Source organism: Pelmatolapia mariae, linkage group LG13 (assembly GCF_036321145.2).
Source record: "Pelmatolapia mariae isolate MD_Pm_ZW linkage group LG13, Pm_UMD_F_2, whole genome shotgun sequence".
NCBI classification, from domain to species: domain Eukaryota; kingdom Metazoa; phylum Chordata; class Actinopteri; order Cichliformes; family Cichlidae; genus Pelmatolapia; species Pelmatolapia mariae.
Genome location: NC_086238.1, coordinates 12,507,778 through 12,521,305, shown reverse-complemented (window position 1 = coordinate 12,521,305; position 13,528 = coordinate 12,507,778). Strand labels below are relative to the sequence as shown.

The 13,528-nt window shown below is 39.1% G+C and overlaps 1 protein-coding gene across 1 annotated transcript; it reads right to left on the bottom strand.

The window, feature by feature from the left end:
• Positions 1 to 10,248: 10,248 nt before the first annotated feature.
• fuom (fucose mutarotase) lies at positions 10,249 to 11,911 on the bottom strand. The gene is made up of 6 exons (XM_063490922.1): positions 11,756 to 11,911; positions 11,485 to 11,553; positions 11,324 to 11,394; positions 11,134 to 11,232; positions 10,962 to 11,035; positions 10,249 to 10,538 (listed from the first exon to the last, which is right to left on the bottom strand). Exons 1-6 carry the CDS (start codon positions 11,838 to 11,840, stop codon positions 10,472 to 10,474), a joined length of 465 nt encoding a protein of 154 aa, XP_063346992.1. The 5' UTR covers positions 11,841 to 11,911; the 3' UTR covers positions 10,249 to 10,471.
• Between the last annotated feature and the right edge of the window lie 1,617 nt (positions 11,912 to 13,528).

The following is a 13,528-nucleotide window of genomic DNA, read 5'->3' as shown; positions in this document are numbered from 1 at the left end:
AGATTGTCTTTGTGATACAGTTAAAAAAAAACAATAATGCAATAATAAAATAAACAAAATAAAAAGGAAAAAGTATATATATATTGATGAAATTAATACTTTATTAAATACTCACACTTAAGAAAAAACTGATCTCTCTAAAGATTTAAGCAGAATTCAAGCAGAATTATAAAAACAGCTGTTAAAGTAGCGCTCTAGTTAGCTGTAAGTAATGGATGCTGATTAACTGAATCACCTTGACCTTCTACATCACTGGGGAAATCACTACTGTTAGAAACACTTTCACTAATAGCACTCTTGTATTAACTTTTAAATATTCTCATAGGCTAACATGGATATTTCTTCTTGTGGGTGTATGCACCGACCATATTTGTGTAAAATGTTCTCAGGGAAAAAACATAAAAGTAGAAAGCATACAAAGTTTCATCCACTGACATAACTGCTCAGAGTGGGCACATGTTTCTTTAATAAGGATGAAAGCGCGGTGCTCTTGTAACTGGATCTTTCTGTAGCAGAAGGCTTTCCATCAAGGAACAGCAGGATCCTTTCCTTAACCCGGGAGCATCGGGACAGATTAGGTCGTGACACGCAACCTCAGATACACGCAAATTCAGACCCGTGTGACAGACACAGAGAGGATTTCTGGATTAAATATACAGTGGTGAGGGCAGCGTAATGAACATCTGGAACACCTGTATTCTCTGTTAACACCTGCACGCCCTTCACCTCCTGACAACGTTTTAAACAAGGATGTGCTCCCCTCTGAGTTCATTCGACTGATGGCTCTGTGATAAATTCTGTGGGGCTGGAGGTCAGAGGTTAAAGGTTAGGGGTATTCCAGCTGGCAGCTAGGGCTGCAGTGGACTCCAGTGAGGAGTCATTCAGCGACTGGAACAGGGGTAGAAGGGGAGGGGGCGAGGCTTTTGTGTTTCATGGTTGATACTCAGCTCTCAAGGCCTTTTAATTTTCTGGCATGAATGATCTCTGCTTTCACATAACAATGCAAGCTGGAAGAGGAGATGTCTTTAAATTGCATTGTGTGGGCCTCTTGATTGCTAAAGCATCTATAATAAGTTTGTTTTATTTTTATTTATGAATACCACGATTGCTCCTGAGGTCACCAGTAGTGGAAAACAACCCTGGAGTGGAATTTGAGCTTGATGTACAACTTTCACTGACATAAGAAAACTCTCTGTTTGCTTCTAAATGGTAGGAAACACAGGTAGCAACTATAGACTGTATATAAACGATGGGCAAAAGTGCCATGACATCGCCTCGTTTGTGAAGATCTGTTTTGAGGCAGTGGCATTTTGGCCTTTGCCAGCTTGATTTGGTTGAGTGAGTGAATTGCTAAATTAACAGCTATTGCAAGCAAGCCTGGTTATCAAGGTAACCGTACACTGAATGCCTGCAGACACATAAATAACAAATACAATATTAGACTCCCCCTTCACCAAAACTGGAAAAGAGACCATTAAAGTGGCTGATATTACCATTAACTACAGGCTGTTTGATATTATTATGGTAGACAATTGCATTAAATTGCTCCAAGCAGCACACAGTCGAAGTCGAGGTTGGCAAACTCTAGCAGTCAGTTAGCACCTGTGCTGGCATTCGCACATGAGTGAAAACACCCCCTGATCATGATCACTTTAGGCCTTAATTAAGTGTAAGGAGCTAAAAAATACTGCTCATGAAAGGAGAAAATTTGCTAAAGACACCAAACTCTTACTATTAAAAAAAAAAGGCTAAACAGTTTTATTTTTACAATATTTATACAACTGAGCATTTTGCTATAGGTGTCTATGGAGCTGATTTTAGCTCTAGCCTCAAGGAGAAATCAGAAAAACTGCAGTTTTTACCAAATCTGCTGGCTTCATTTTTCAGTCCAGATGTTACCATTTGTTAGCAAGTAGTGGCTGGACATGGCAGATAATTTATCACATATTTGTTGAGCTAAAAGTAGAATGACTGAGTCAGTGAGTGCTGGACATATCAACTTAAAAGGTGACTATAGCTGCCCTGAAGTCATTACCACATGTTTAAAGTAAATCTAATGCTAGGTAAAGATAACAGCTGTGAACCTGAAACTGAATGTCTTTACTTACGGTTTCTGTTTCCCCCCTTTTTTTCTTTCTTTCGTTAGAAGGTCGGTTTCTTAATTACTGAAATAAGCCAGATGTGCCAAGTGTTGGCATGATGTGTTTTCCAAAACATTAGTTCTCTTTGAGTGGAAAATCTCTTTAATGAGAAGCGAACAAAACACAGTAAATAGCCATTAAACTTAGTTTAACAGCTCCCATATGTTTACTGAGTTTGTGAGGGGTGTGATTGAGGGAAGGAGGAGGAGGGCTGTGTGAGAGAGAAAAACAGAAAGACCACCTGAGATTTCCTTCTCATTATAGTCTATTATTTTCATGGAGGTGACACACATTGTCACAGCAGTGTGATGGCTCTGAGTCAGCACAGGCAGCTGGCACAGCTAAGGACATCTTTCATGCAGATGGTCAGATCAGCTTTTCAGATTACCTGCCCTGGACAAAAAGAGGTTAGCCATTCCTCTGCGTCTCCTCCTGAACAATGAGCTTCCCACTCTTCTGTCATCAGTTACATAACAGATTGTTTTGTTTGTCTTCTGTGGAGCTGTGCAGATTCTGGTGCATCTCCCCTCGTCTACCTCAACTGTCGTCAGTCCTATTGTTGCTGGAAAACAGTTTCAGGCATTACCTGTGGAGCCAGATAGTCAGGTGGATCAGGGCCCCAGACTGACTGGCTCTGGTTACAAAAAAAAATGAAATCCCATCTGTTCATGAGGAAATGGTTTATTAAGCACTCACAATGTTAAAGGCAGTGTCAAAGAAATAATGCTTGTGTAACTGTTGCACAGATGGGTGGCTAATTCTTCATAACTCCCGCCCCCCCTTTCCCCGGTCACCCAACCCGTCACTACACTTCACATTCGCCTCCCCTCTTCCATGGAGGTCCTTCCCCCAACCCTGTAATTCGTGCAAGAAAAATCCGCCGTGAGATGTCTGATGTGTGTTTAATGAGTGTTGGTGAAGCATCAATTAAGTTAATTGTAGATCATTGAGTTAATTTTAGTTATTTAGAAAACCCCAGCTTTCCTAAATGTTGTGAATGCAGGGGGATATGACGGAAGGCTGCGTGTAAAGACAGAGGGGTGGTTAGCCTCAAATACAGCCCTGCGCTCCGGGACAACCTTTATGGGATTTACTTATAGTAATGACGCTGATGATGAGGTTTTGTTGCTGATGATTGTTTTAGTGTGGGCAGGGAGAGTGACTTTTCTGTTTCCATTTGCTTTCAAACAGCGATACATAATGTGCTGAGGTCTAGTGTGGAGTCTGATGTCTCCAGCTGATTGCCACCTGTTAAATCTTGTGTTCCCTATTTGTTTCTTCAGCAGTGAAGACATCTTGATGAAGATGCCACTTTGAGTCAAGTAGAAACATGACAGCTGCATTCACGAAAGTCTAAGTGGTAATGGGCTGTTATTGGTTTCAGGGCGGAGCCAGGACTAAAAGCTGGAATGATATATTGATCTTTCTAGCTATGCATCATTCCTGCATGCAGTAGTCTTATATACACACTTATACAGGTCATGCAACAAGTGAGTCAAACATTAAGCTGCATGATGCAATGATCATTTAATTTAAAATGGGAGTTTTGTCAAATATTCATTTTGGTGGTTTCCCTCGTAAATTGCTGCAGGCTGCAACATTTGCAGCATGTTTTCTATCCCAGAATTACGGGAATAAATCATGACTTAATGCTGCGTTTAAACAGTTACAGACAGGCAATTTATTCTTGGCTCGCTTGTAGCATTTTGTGCAAAAACACTGTGTGACTGTGTGTTTCACAGTTTATTGGCATCAGCCTTTGCTTACTGACAACTCCTATTCGCTCTGGTCTTCATTGTTGCTTTTACATTTACTTAAATGCTTGTCATTCACATACTCACACATTTATACATCTCTGAGTGACAGGAAGAGGAAAACAATCATGCACTTGGCAGATGAAACCAGCATTTAAACATCTTTTATGCTGGTTTTGCTTCAACATGAAGTTCTTTACTGCACAAATGCAGGTAAAGTATAAGGTTATGTGCAGTTATTATCTTATCAAAATGATTAATAATGTGGATTTCACAATTTCGATGAGACTTCTGGTTTTACTGAATAATAACTGCTTTTCTTTGAGCCTGGAGAGAAAGAAAGTGGTTACAGAATTAAATGCAGGGGAGCAACCCTGAGAGTTCACTATCAGAGAATACCAATAAAAATTCATTTTGATAAGGTCCAAACATTCCACACTGGATATCTTATTATGCATCAGCATGAAAAGCACATGGAATTAGTTAGTCTGTAAGAAAATTAGCCTCGGTTGCAGCTGATAGTTTGTTGTTTTACAAAGGTAATTTGTTGTTGTTTTTTTAGCTACTATTCCTTTTAATTGCATAATTTTTTTTGCATGTTTTAAAATAAATGACTTAGAAATATATGCATATAATTCAAAGCTCACACATTTTTGCCACACAGATTTACATTAAGTGTTGCTCTGAAAAACAACCTCCCCGAACTTTTCAGCTAATCCCACTGATTGTAAACTTCAGTTCAAAACACAGATTAAAAGCACTGCAGCACCTTGATGGGTTGAGTGATGCACCACTTACTCATAAAAAGGATCAGATTATTTTTAAACCTGTAGGACTGTTAGAAGTTCAGAGGGCACTGTCCTGTGGTTGGTCCATTGCTGGTTGCCTCTGGGTTTCACGTAGAAATGTTTGATGAGTATGTGCAGGGAATAAGGGGCAGATGGGTAAGAGCTGCATCGCACTATACTCATCAGAGCTCACCTTCAAGACTCCTTTGGATGTCTTAAGGTGTGGTTTCTATGAGATCACATGTGCAGGCCTTAATGTCTGATCATTAACATGCATGCATGTATGTCCAGATTATAAATAGCAAGTACTGTATGTTTTTCATAGACATTGACATCTCTCTCTCTCTCTCTCTCTCTCTACATATATATATATATATATATATATATATATATATATATATATATATATATATATATATATATATATATATATATGTATATATATATATATATATATATATATATATATATATATATATATATATATATATATATATATCACTTTCAAGACCAGATCTTATCTTATCTAAAGGAATAGTAAATTCTTATTAGCACCATGGTCCAGATGAGTACAGCTAGGTTATCATAGCATGCATACTTAAAGTTGTTCTAAGTAAAACAGTTTGTGTATTAACAAGGAAGAACCAAGTAGGTGGTTTTACTCTCTCTTTAGTCTTCATGCTAAGTTAGACCATCTCCTAGTAGCTTCACATTTACTATCCAAATATGAGAAAATATCTTTATCTGCTGTGCTGTCCAAAGATCTGTCATCATTATTTATTTTTGTTTAGCTTGGAACAAGCTAAACAAAAAAATGCAATTTACTCTAACATGCATATGTAGACACTAAAGCTGGTACGCCAGAATGTCATACTAAGGAGGGTTCTTTACAAATCTAACCAGCTTGAAAGTGAATATTTGGTACCACCACATTTATTCCTAAAAACAGCCTGAACGTTCTACGAGAGGTTTTTTGGCCTTTTGGCCTTTTGTTAACATGGATGGTTCTTCAGGCTTGGTGAAGGACATTCAAATGTTAATGTCCAGGCTCTGGGGAGGCCAATCCATGACTGTGTGTTCCACTGTGCGCTTTTCTATTCAGGTATAATTTTACTGCATTGGCAGTTTGTTTGGGATCATTGTTATGCTGAAAAACATAGCGGTTGCCAATCAGATACTTTCCAGATGATATTGCATGGTAGATCAAAATCTGATGGCCCTTTTCTGTGTTCATAATTCAATCAATTTTGGAAACATCCCCAACACCACTGGCTGAGTTGCAGCCCCAAAACATGACAGAGCCTGCACCATGTTTTTATCTGCCGTAGACATTTTTTTTGTAGGCCTGCCACGTCTCCTTTTGTCCTCTACTTGATAAGTTTCCTTAATTTTTTCAGAACACCTTTTCCATCATGCTGTGATATGCCAGATTTTGGTTAATATCTCTTTGGAAATCAACTTGTTGGTGCAAACATAATGTGGCTTTGTTTTTTGTCAAAAGACTATAGTAGGAAAAGAGTGCCTTCTTAATGACTTACCTTCACTTCAGTTGATTTCTCTTTAACACAACAGCCTAATGTTTTTCGGCATAAGGTTAGAGCAGTCATTTCTTCCTGTTGAGTTTATTTTGGGAGGTTCTAAACTATTTTTAAAGACAGATTTACAATAAGTACCTTCAAAGATGTCTGGTATTTGCTTGCTTAAGGCTTGTTTTAGTAAAGAAGCAGACCACTCAGCGGGGGCTAGTCAAGCCAGACTGTCTCGTAATATTGGACACATGAATCTGATCGAGATTGCCGACATGCTGGAGCCGTCCCCTAAACCGAACAGGAAGTTTGTGTTGTATCTTACAGCTCCTGTACATTACGCTGAATCCTGTTGGCATGAGAAAATATTAACTTGGGTTAACTTAATGGGTCCCCTGCTGCCATGATGAACAGTGAAAGACATTTAGCGAAGAGACACGACGGCAGTTTGACGGAGGCACTGCCAGAAATGCTAAAACACTGAGCTGAAATTAACTTATATTCCTCAGGGGTAAGCTGATTGAGTAAAATGACGGTTGTGTGCTTCAACTTACAGATGTTTAACATAAATCCCAGAGTTTGCATATCATAAAGCAGCAATTCAGAATTGAGTTGTAATGTAAACAACTCAGTCATGCATCAAACATGAATGAATGAATGTTTTATTCCGACGCAGTTTTGCAGTATGATAAGATCTTGGCATGAAGAGCTGACAAACTCGTAGATGATTCAGTGTCTGTGGTGCCTGGCACTAAGATCACAGACCTATCATCTGCCTCCAATCTGTCCTCCTACAGTGGATGTGCATGTGAAGGGTGATTAGTCTTTTTAAATGATTAAAGCTGTACACAATAGGACGCCGTCTGAATCTGGGTAAGTTCTCATGAAAGTAAGCCTGGTATGGGAAGTGTGTGCATTTTTTTTTTTGCTTTGTGGCACTGTAACATTATACATATGTCAAACTTGATTTTACATATGTGTAATGTAAAATCCACACTCAGGATTTAAAGTAGGACCAGTATTTGGATTGCGGGTCCTGCAGTGATATACACTTATTCAAAAAGGCTATTGTGTATTATTGTATCTTATAGCCTATAAGTAAGTAAGTAAGTGCAGATTTTTAGGGGATGCAGGAAACACGTCCCCTCAGTTTATTCAAAATTCATGCATGATCTTAGCAGCTGCACACCATCTACGGATGTTTTGCACCCAGGCAGATTGATAGCAATGGAGGAATCCTAAGGAAAAAGGAACACGAGGTCTCTTATCATAAGATTTTTCTCAAAAGATGGAAGCTGAGCTCAAGCCACTGTGTTGTGTTTTTTGAGCTTACAAACTAATCTTAGGATTAGGTTGCCTGTCCTTCTTATTTACAGTCAGCCTAAGTGACGTAGCTGAGATCTTAAATTCATCATCCATAATAGAGGGGGAATGTTTATAGCGCGCAGAATGTTTTCAATATGAGAACAAATCTGAGCTAATTAAGTTCAACCGATGAATGAAAATACAGTAATTTATCTGCACATTTATAGATGCGTTAGTGGCGTGATATCAGACCAGATAATCAACTCATTGCACTTTGACTCTCAACCCTGTAAGTTGAACACAAAAAAGGACGGACAAGTAAATCAGGTCTATATGTGTGTAAGAATAATTATTTGAAAGACATGGAGAATGCTCAAGAGTCTCATTGTACCCTAATTACTGTATACTTACCAATGTAATATATGAGATGAACACAAAACAGGGCTGTGCATGAGGTGGAGGTCATTGTTTTACAGGAATAAACCAAAATATTGGACAAACTCAAATAGAACCTGATCTCGTTACAAATGTCAGGAAAGGGATCACATCATTACATTGCAAAGATTATCAGATTTTATGGCAGTGCATGACACTGTGGAGACATTTCAATCAAAACTACAAATGGCAACCTGATGGTGGTGCTAGTCATTAGGCTTCATCAGCAGAGGATCATAAATATCTTCACAGCACTTCATGACAGTTCTCAGAATAGTTGAGATATTTCAGTGAGCAATTCCTGATGTTACACAGTTGTGATACACAGCAGGGCATTAAACCCAATGAGAGAGAAACGATGAAAATATGTAATAAAATGATTATTAAAACAGAGAGCAGGAAAACCAAACTCTGTGGAGAATGCAGTGTGCAACTGTGTGAGTGTATTGAGTTAAAACTACCAGTGGTAAAATGTGCTGGCAGTTCACTGAGAATGATTTTATAGATGAATATGTGTGTGATTTGTTACCGTCTTTCTGCACACAGTGACAGCAGATGAGCTCCGAACTCATCACCAGCGAAGATATGATGGTCAGATAGAAAACTGCATTTAATTCATTGCTGCAAATGTAACCGAGTACAGAAAGAAAGGGTAATCCACTGGTGTTTGCTGCTAACTAGCTGACATATATACAGTCATATATACCATAGTTACTGAGGTTAGATACCGTTGTTGTATAGAACTTGGAGAAACTACTGCTGCATGATAATAAAGTTTATCTCTTACTCTCAGTAATAAAGACAAGGAACTTTACAGCCTTGATAAGGGATATAATTGCATCAAATGTAATTACAATATTGTATATTTATTACATATTTTAGCTGTGTTTGCATAACTGTGATAAGGATAACTTTTTTAAATGAAAACAAAGAAAAATACAGGATGATATAAATAAGAAAAACATTTTACATTTGACATATTCTGCTCAGATACGTGGAGTGTACTTTGACACTTTGACAGAAAGAGGAATTTTAATGGCACCATCACAAAACACAGGCGAGATTAGAAATGATAAGTTAGTTACAGCTGGCACTTGGAGGATACAAAGGTCGGGACAGCAGGTTTATAGATAGATCTTTGGTCCTTCGTTTCAGTAGCAGGTGATCAAAAGGCAATCTTGTTCCAAACACTGAGCTGCCAGCACGAAGACGCACCATGTTCAGGTGAGAAATCTCTTCAAAGGTTTAGCTGGTTTTTAATGCTTATAGATTAGATGAGTTGTTTTTGTAAGTTGACAGGGATCTGTGTTTATGAAGTATGAAGTTGAAATCTAGCAATTAACCTAAATTGGTTCCCCTGGTAGGATTTCTCTAATCGTCTGTGTTTCGCTGATACTTGGCATCACAGCAAAGCCATGGGTATGTATATATTACTTCTTGAAATAAATCAGCTTTACTGTTACCTTTAAAGATGTTTTTATGGTTAATAGTATTTATTTGAATCGTAATCCTGTATTATTTGTGCTCTTCTCTCAGAATAAACTTTCAGATGAAGTCTTCCAGAAAGCTGTCATGTGAGTTGAAGTTTCTTAAACTAAAATAAAGGTTCTCATGTTTGCTTAGACTGATAAAAACAAATGGTGTGTGATACTCATTTCAGGTCTATAGATGAGAGAGGTAGGCCATCCTGGGCAATGGCAGTTGAGCCTCCTGAGGATATGGATAGGACCCACTATGATATTGACCCCAACATGAAGATCTGGAAGAGTATGAGAGGCAGCGGACAGGAGAAAAAATATCTGAAGGCTGAGGAAGACCTGGATGAGCTGTACCATCCCTCAACATTTAATCTCCTCAGAGGTCGAAACCAAAAATTGGATGTCCCCCCTGTTGTCCAGGCTGAGCCGCTGATACCTCAGATGGCGGTTAAAAGTCAGGCCAGGGTTCACCTTGAGCCTGAGGAGGACATGGATGCTGTGTACCACAAACAACCAGTCAGGCCCGTCTTTCACCAGGACAAGATCAGAGCTGCCTATCCTGTCAATTTTCCACCTCAGAAGCACACTGAGCCAGAGGAAGATCTGGATATGATCTACCATCGCTGATCCTCCAACAACTCAGCTCTTTATCATTTAAGTTCATGTAGCTGCAACTGAGTAAAAACAAAATTTAAAAAAATCAAGCGCTTCATTTGATTCAATTACACTGCCTTAAAGCTTCACTAAGCAAGAACACCTAAATCTGTGTCGCTCATATGCATCTTGATGATAAAGATACTGTAAACACTCCCATCAGAGACTGTGTTTCATTTATTTATTGATATAAACATATAAAGCAGAAATCAGTTATAAAAATATAGATTGTATTTACAGCAGTGATTACAGATTTGAAAAAAATGCATATGAATTCACAAAATATGATGATTTTGACTGTAAAGAATTCAATTAGTGCCTAATATCACAAAACAACAGAAATTAAAAACTGAAATCATCAAATGTGTTCAAAATGTGTGTGCGTGCATGTCACTGTAGCTGCTCAGCAGGAATGACCCCCTTCTTCAGTATCAGGTTACCATACAGAGCTGTCTCCCTGAGGAAAATCATAAAGAGAAAATGTGAAAAAGAAAACATCCTTTTGTGTTGATTTTAAACTTTAGCGTGCAGACCATAATCTCCATAATTAAACTAGCTCCAGACCTCTGCAATGATATCCAGATTTGTTCATGACAATGAAGCGATTAAAACCAGTGCAACAATCTGATTATCGAGATGAGACATTTCTTGATTCATGATGCTGTAGGTTTGCTAATTTATGGAAAAAACAAAAAGAAAAACTGCAACAACTGACAAATAAATCATGAGCATGATTTCTAGCACGGAACATCTTTTTCTTTCTTTTTTACAAACGGAACAATTTCTACACTTGATGTTGAAACATAGAAGTGCACTTTTAGCAATGCAACTCAATCTAGCTGTTCCTAGACTCAAATGAAGGCAGAGAAAATACACCAACCCTGTTGCCACAACAGCGTAGGCCTTCTTGGCTCGTTCATAGAAAGCAAACCTTTCCACCTTCTCAAGAGAAACCTGTATATAAACAGAAATCAGCACACAGAGAGTCACAAATCAAATGAACACACACTCATTTTGTTTCACTTAATAACAGGGTGAACGGGTTGTCTTACCTGAGAGCCTGCCTGGCTCAAGAGCTGTTCGTAGGTGTCCCACACAGGCACAGCTAAACCTCTCTGCTTGTCACTATCTACTAGATCCATAACTGCAGCCTGTGTACAGATTGTACATGATATGAACCAAATATTAAACAGTCAGGCACAAAAACGAAAGAAGGTCTATGCAGATGCTTTAGCGCAGTACCGGAGAGGGGACATAGGTGTCCAGGGGCAAAAGCTTCAAAACAGCCTCCATAAGCCGTGGGATCCCCAACCCTGCATAAAGGTTAGACACAGTCTGAACGATAAACTTGAAGGACACACACACACACATTTATTTTTTTATAGGCAGGTGTATTTACATACCATCAGCCCTTATCTCCTTTGGGCCACATGCACAAATAGAAGATGCTGGGAAATTAGCATCAGCAAGCACTGAAAATAATTAAACGAGTGAGTGACTTCATGAAGAGTGAGTAAAATCTCTGTAACTGTGCCGTGTAGCTACAGGTTAATGATCCTTTTTACGTGGTGTTGACATAAACTCAGATTAGCACAGCAGTGTGCAGCATGCCTACAAGCAGAGGGTATACAGGTCACTGCTGTTAGCAGCTCTGTGTGCGTGTAATTATCATACCCAGTTCATCCCCGTGGCCCATTTTAGCGAGAGCATACAGAAGTTCAGGTGATAAAACAGAGGGGATTCCTCTTAGCACGACCATTTCTGCAGCCTCAAAACACGGAGAATCGGAGACGGCTCAAGCGACGCGAGAGCAGTGCCTCTAGCCAACTTCCGTCTTCGTTTGTGACATGCTAGAAACATAAAATTACCAATTTAGGAAGAAAAAAAAACTTTAAAGTTTTAAATGTAATTGATATGGCGGAAGATTCAGTCGTCAAGCCAAGATTTCAAACTGTTATTATTTTTCGGTGTTGGTTTGTCGGATAAAGAGTTTAGTAGCTTTAGCAATAACTATCTTGACAGTCTTCCTTAGATGAACGTAAACGCATCACGTGCTAAAATTGATAAATCTGATTGGTTAGCTCACTTTTCTTAAACTTTAAATACAGTCTCAAGAATCCGAAAGCCCAGTTTTTGGAATAAATAAATAATAGCATAAAATACTAATGTGGCCTAAACGAGTACTAAATAAGCTTATAAATAATTTGTGTTTTCTTTTTGCTTCAGTTAGTAAAAGTTATCTAACGACACTGTGCTTATGTGAATCTATAAAGCGTTGTTCGCCTGTAGTCTGGTGTAATTAATCTTAGGTCCGTGTTGTTTCTGACACCCTTGGGTGGGCATAATTCAAAGCAGACACCGGTGAACGTGTTATTCCGACCCGATCCGTGACGCCAAGAATGTGAGATAATGAAAATATTTGTACGATGAAAACCACACTCCACCCGGCTTGTTTCATCTGGGCCAGAAATGCTCTCAGCTGGATGACAAGAAAAAAAAAATGCTGAGGAATCCTTTCCATGACCGCAGAACCAGCCCGGTGCTGATCTGCATATAAAAAGGCTTTTTAAAAAGTAAAGTCACAGTTGCAGGCTTGTGGGCTTTTACACTGAATTTACAGATGCTGGTAATAATGCACCGAAGAACCACTGGCGCTTTATTGCTCGCATTTAATCTGCAAACAAATATCCACGATCTGCATTTATCTTATATCCGAGTAAAGGACTATATAAATTCTTATGTTTTGCTTTCGTTAACTAGCTATAACCTTACTTTTTAAGTTTGTATGTAACGTCTCATGAGAAAATATTGCTTTGCTTACTAAATGCAGCTGCCTGAATTTCAATGCATGCAAACAGATTTTATGAGAATATAACGCGGACATAAAAGCGGAGATATCCGGGCATGACTGGCACTGCTGCACTGCTGTTTAGGAAGATAAGAGTTTTTGGGGGGCTGCTGAGCAGGAGAAAAGGCCCTTTGCGGGAGTCAGGCCTGTCTGCCAGACTTGAGAGCCCCTTCACCCTCCCCGGACCCACGCTGCTCTCTCTTTATTCCGGCTTCTTTAAATGAGTTTATCACGCTACGAGGGTCCACGCTGCCAAAATGTAACGTTTTGCTTCCTTTGTCTGCGAAGAGCCTCAATTGAGTCTACATTTATTATTTTGACCTTTCGGTAGCCTCAAAGAGAGGTTTCTTTTCGGGCCCTCTCTGCGGACTTTTGTGCTTCCCCGCGGAGAGAAGAGACCAGTTTTTTTTCACCCCCCTCTCCTTTTTAAAGGTTTGTTTCAAGGGGCTGACAAGAAAGCAAGCTCCAGGGGAATATTGAATAAAAAAAAAAATCAATTAGGACACGGACTTGTGGAGATATGGGGCACCGCCGTGTGAAGATCAGAGAGAAAGAAGGTGCCTCCTGATGACTGGAGCGGCAAAAGAAAGTGCGCACTA

Excerpts from the sequence above, each read along its gene's own strand:
- fuom (XM_063490922.1), bottom strand. The coding sequence starts at position 11,840 with ATGGTCGTGCTAAGAGGAATCCCCTCTGTTTTATCACCTGAACTTCTG. Across the intron at positions 11,554-11,755 it reads GGGCCACGGGGATGAACTGG|TGCTTGCTGATGCTAATTTC; the intron begins GTATGATAATTA and ends AATTATTTTCAG. Across the intron at positions 11,395-11,484 it reads AAAGGAGATAAGGGCTGATG|GGTTGGGGATCCCACGGCTT; the intron begins GTATGTAAATAC and ends ACCTTTATGCAG.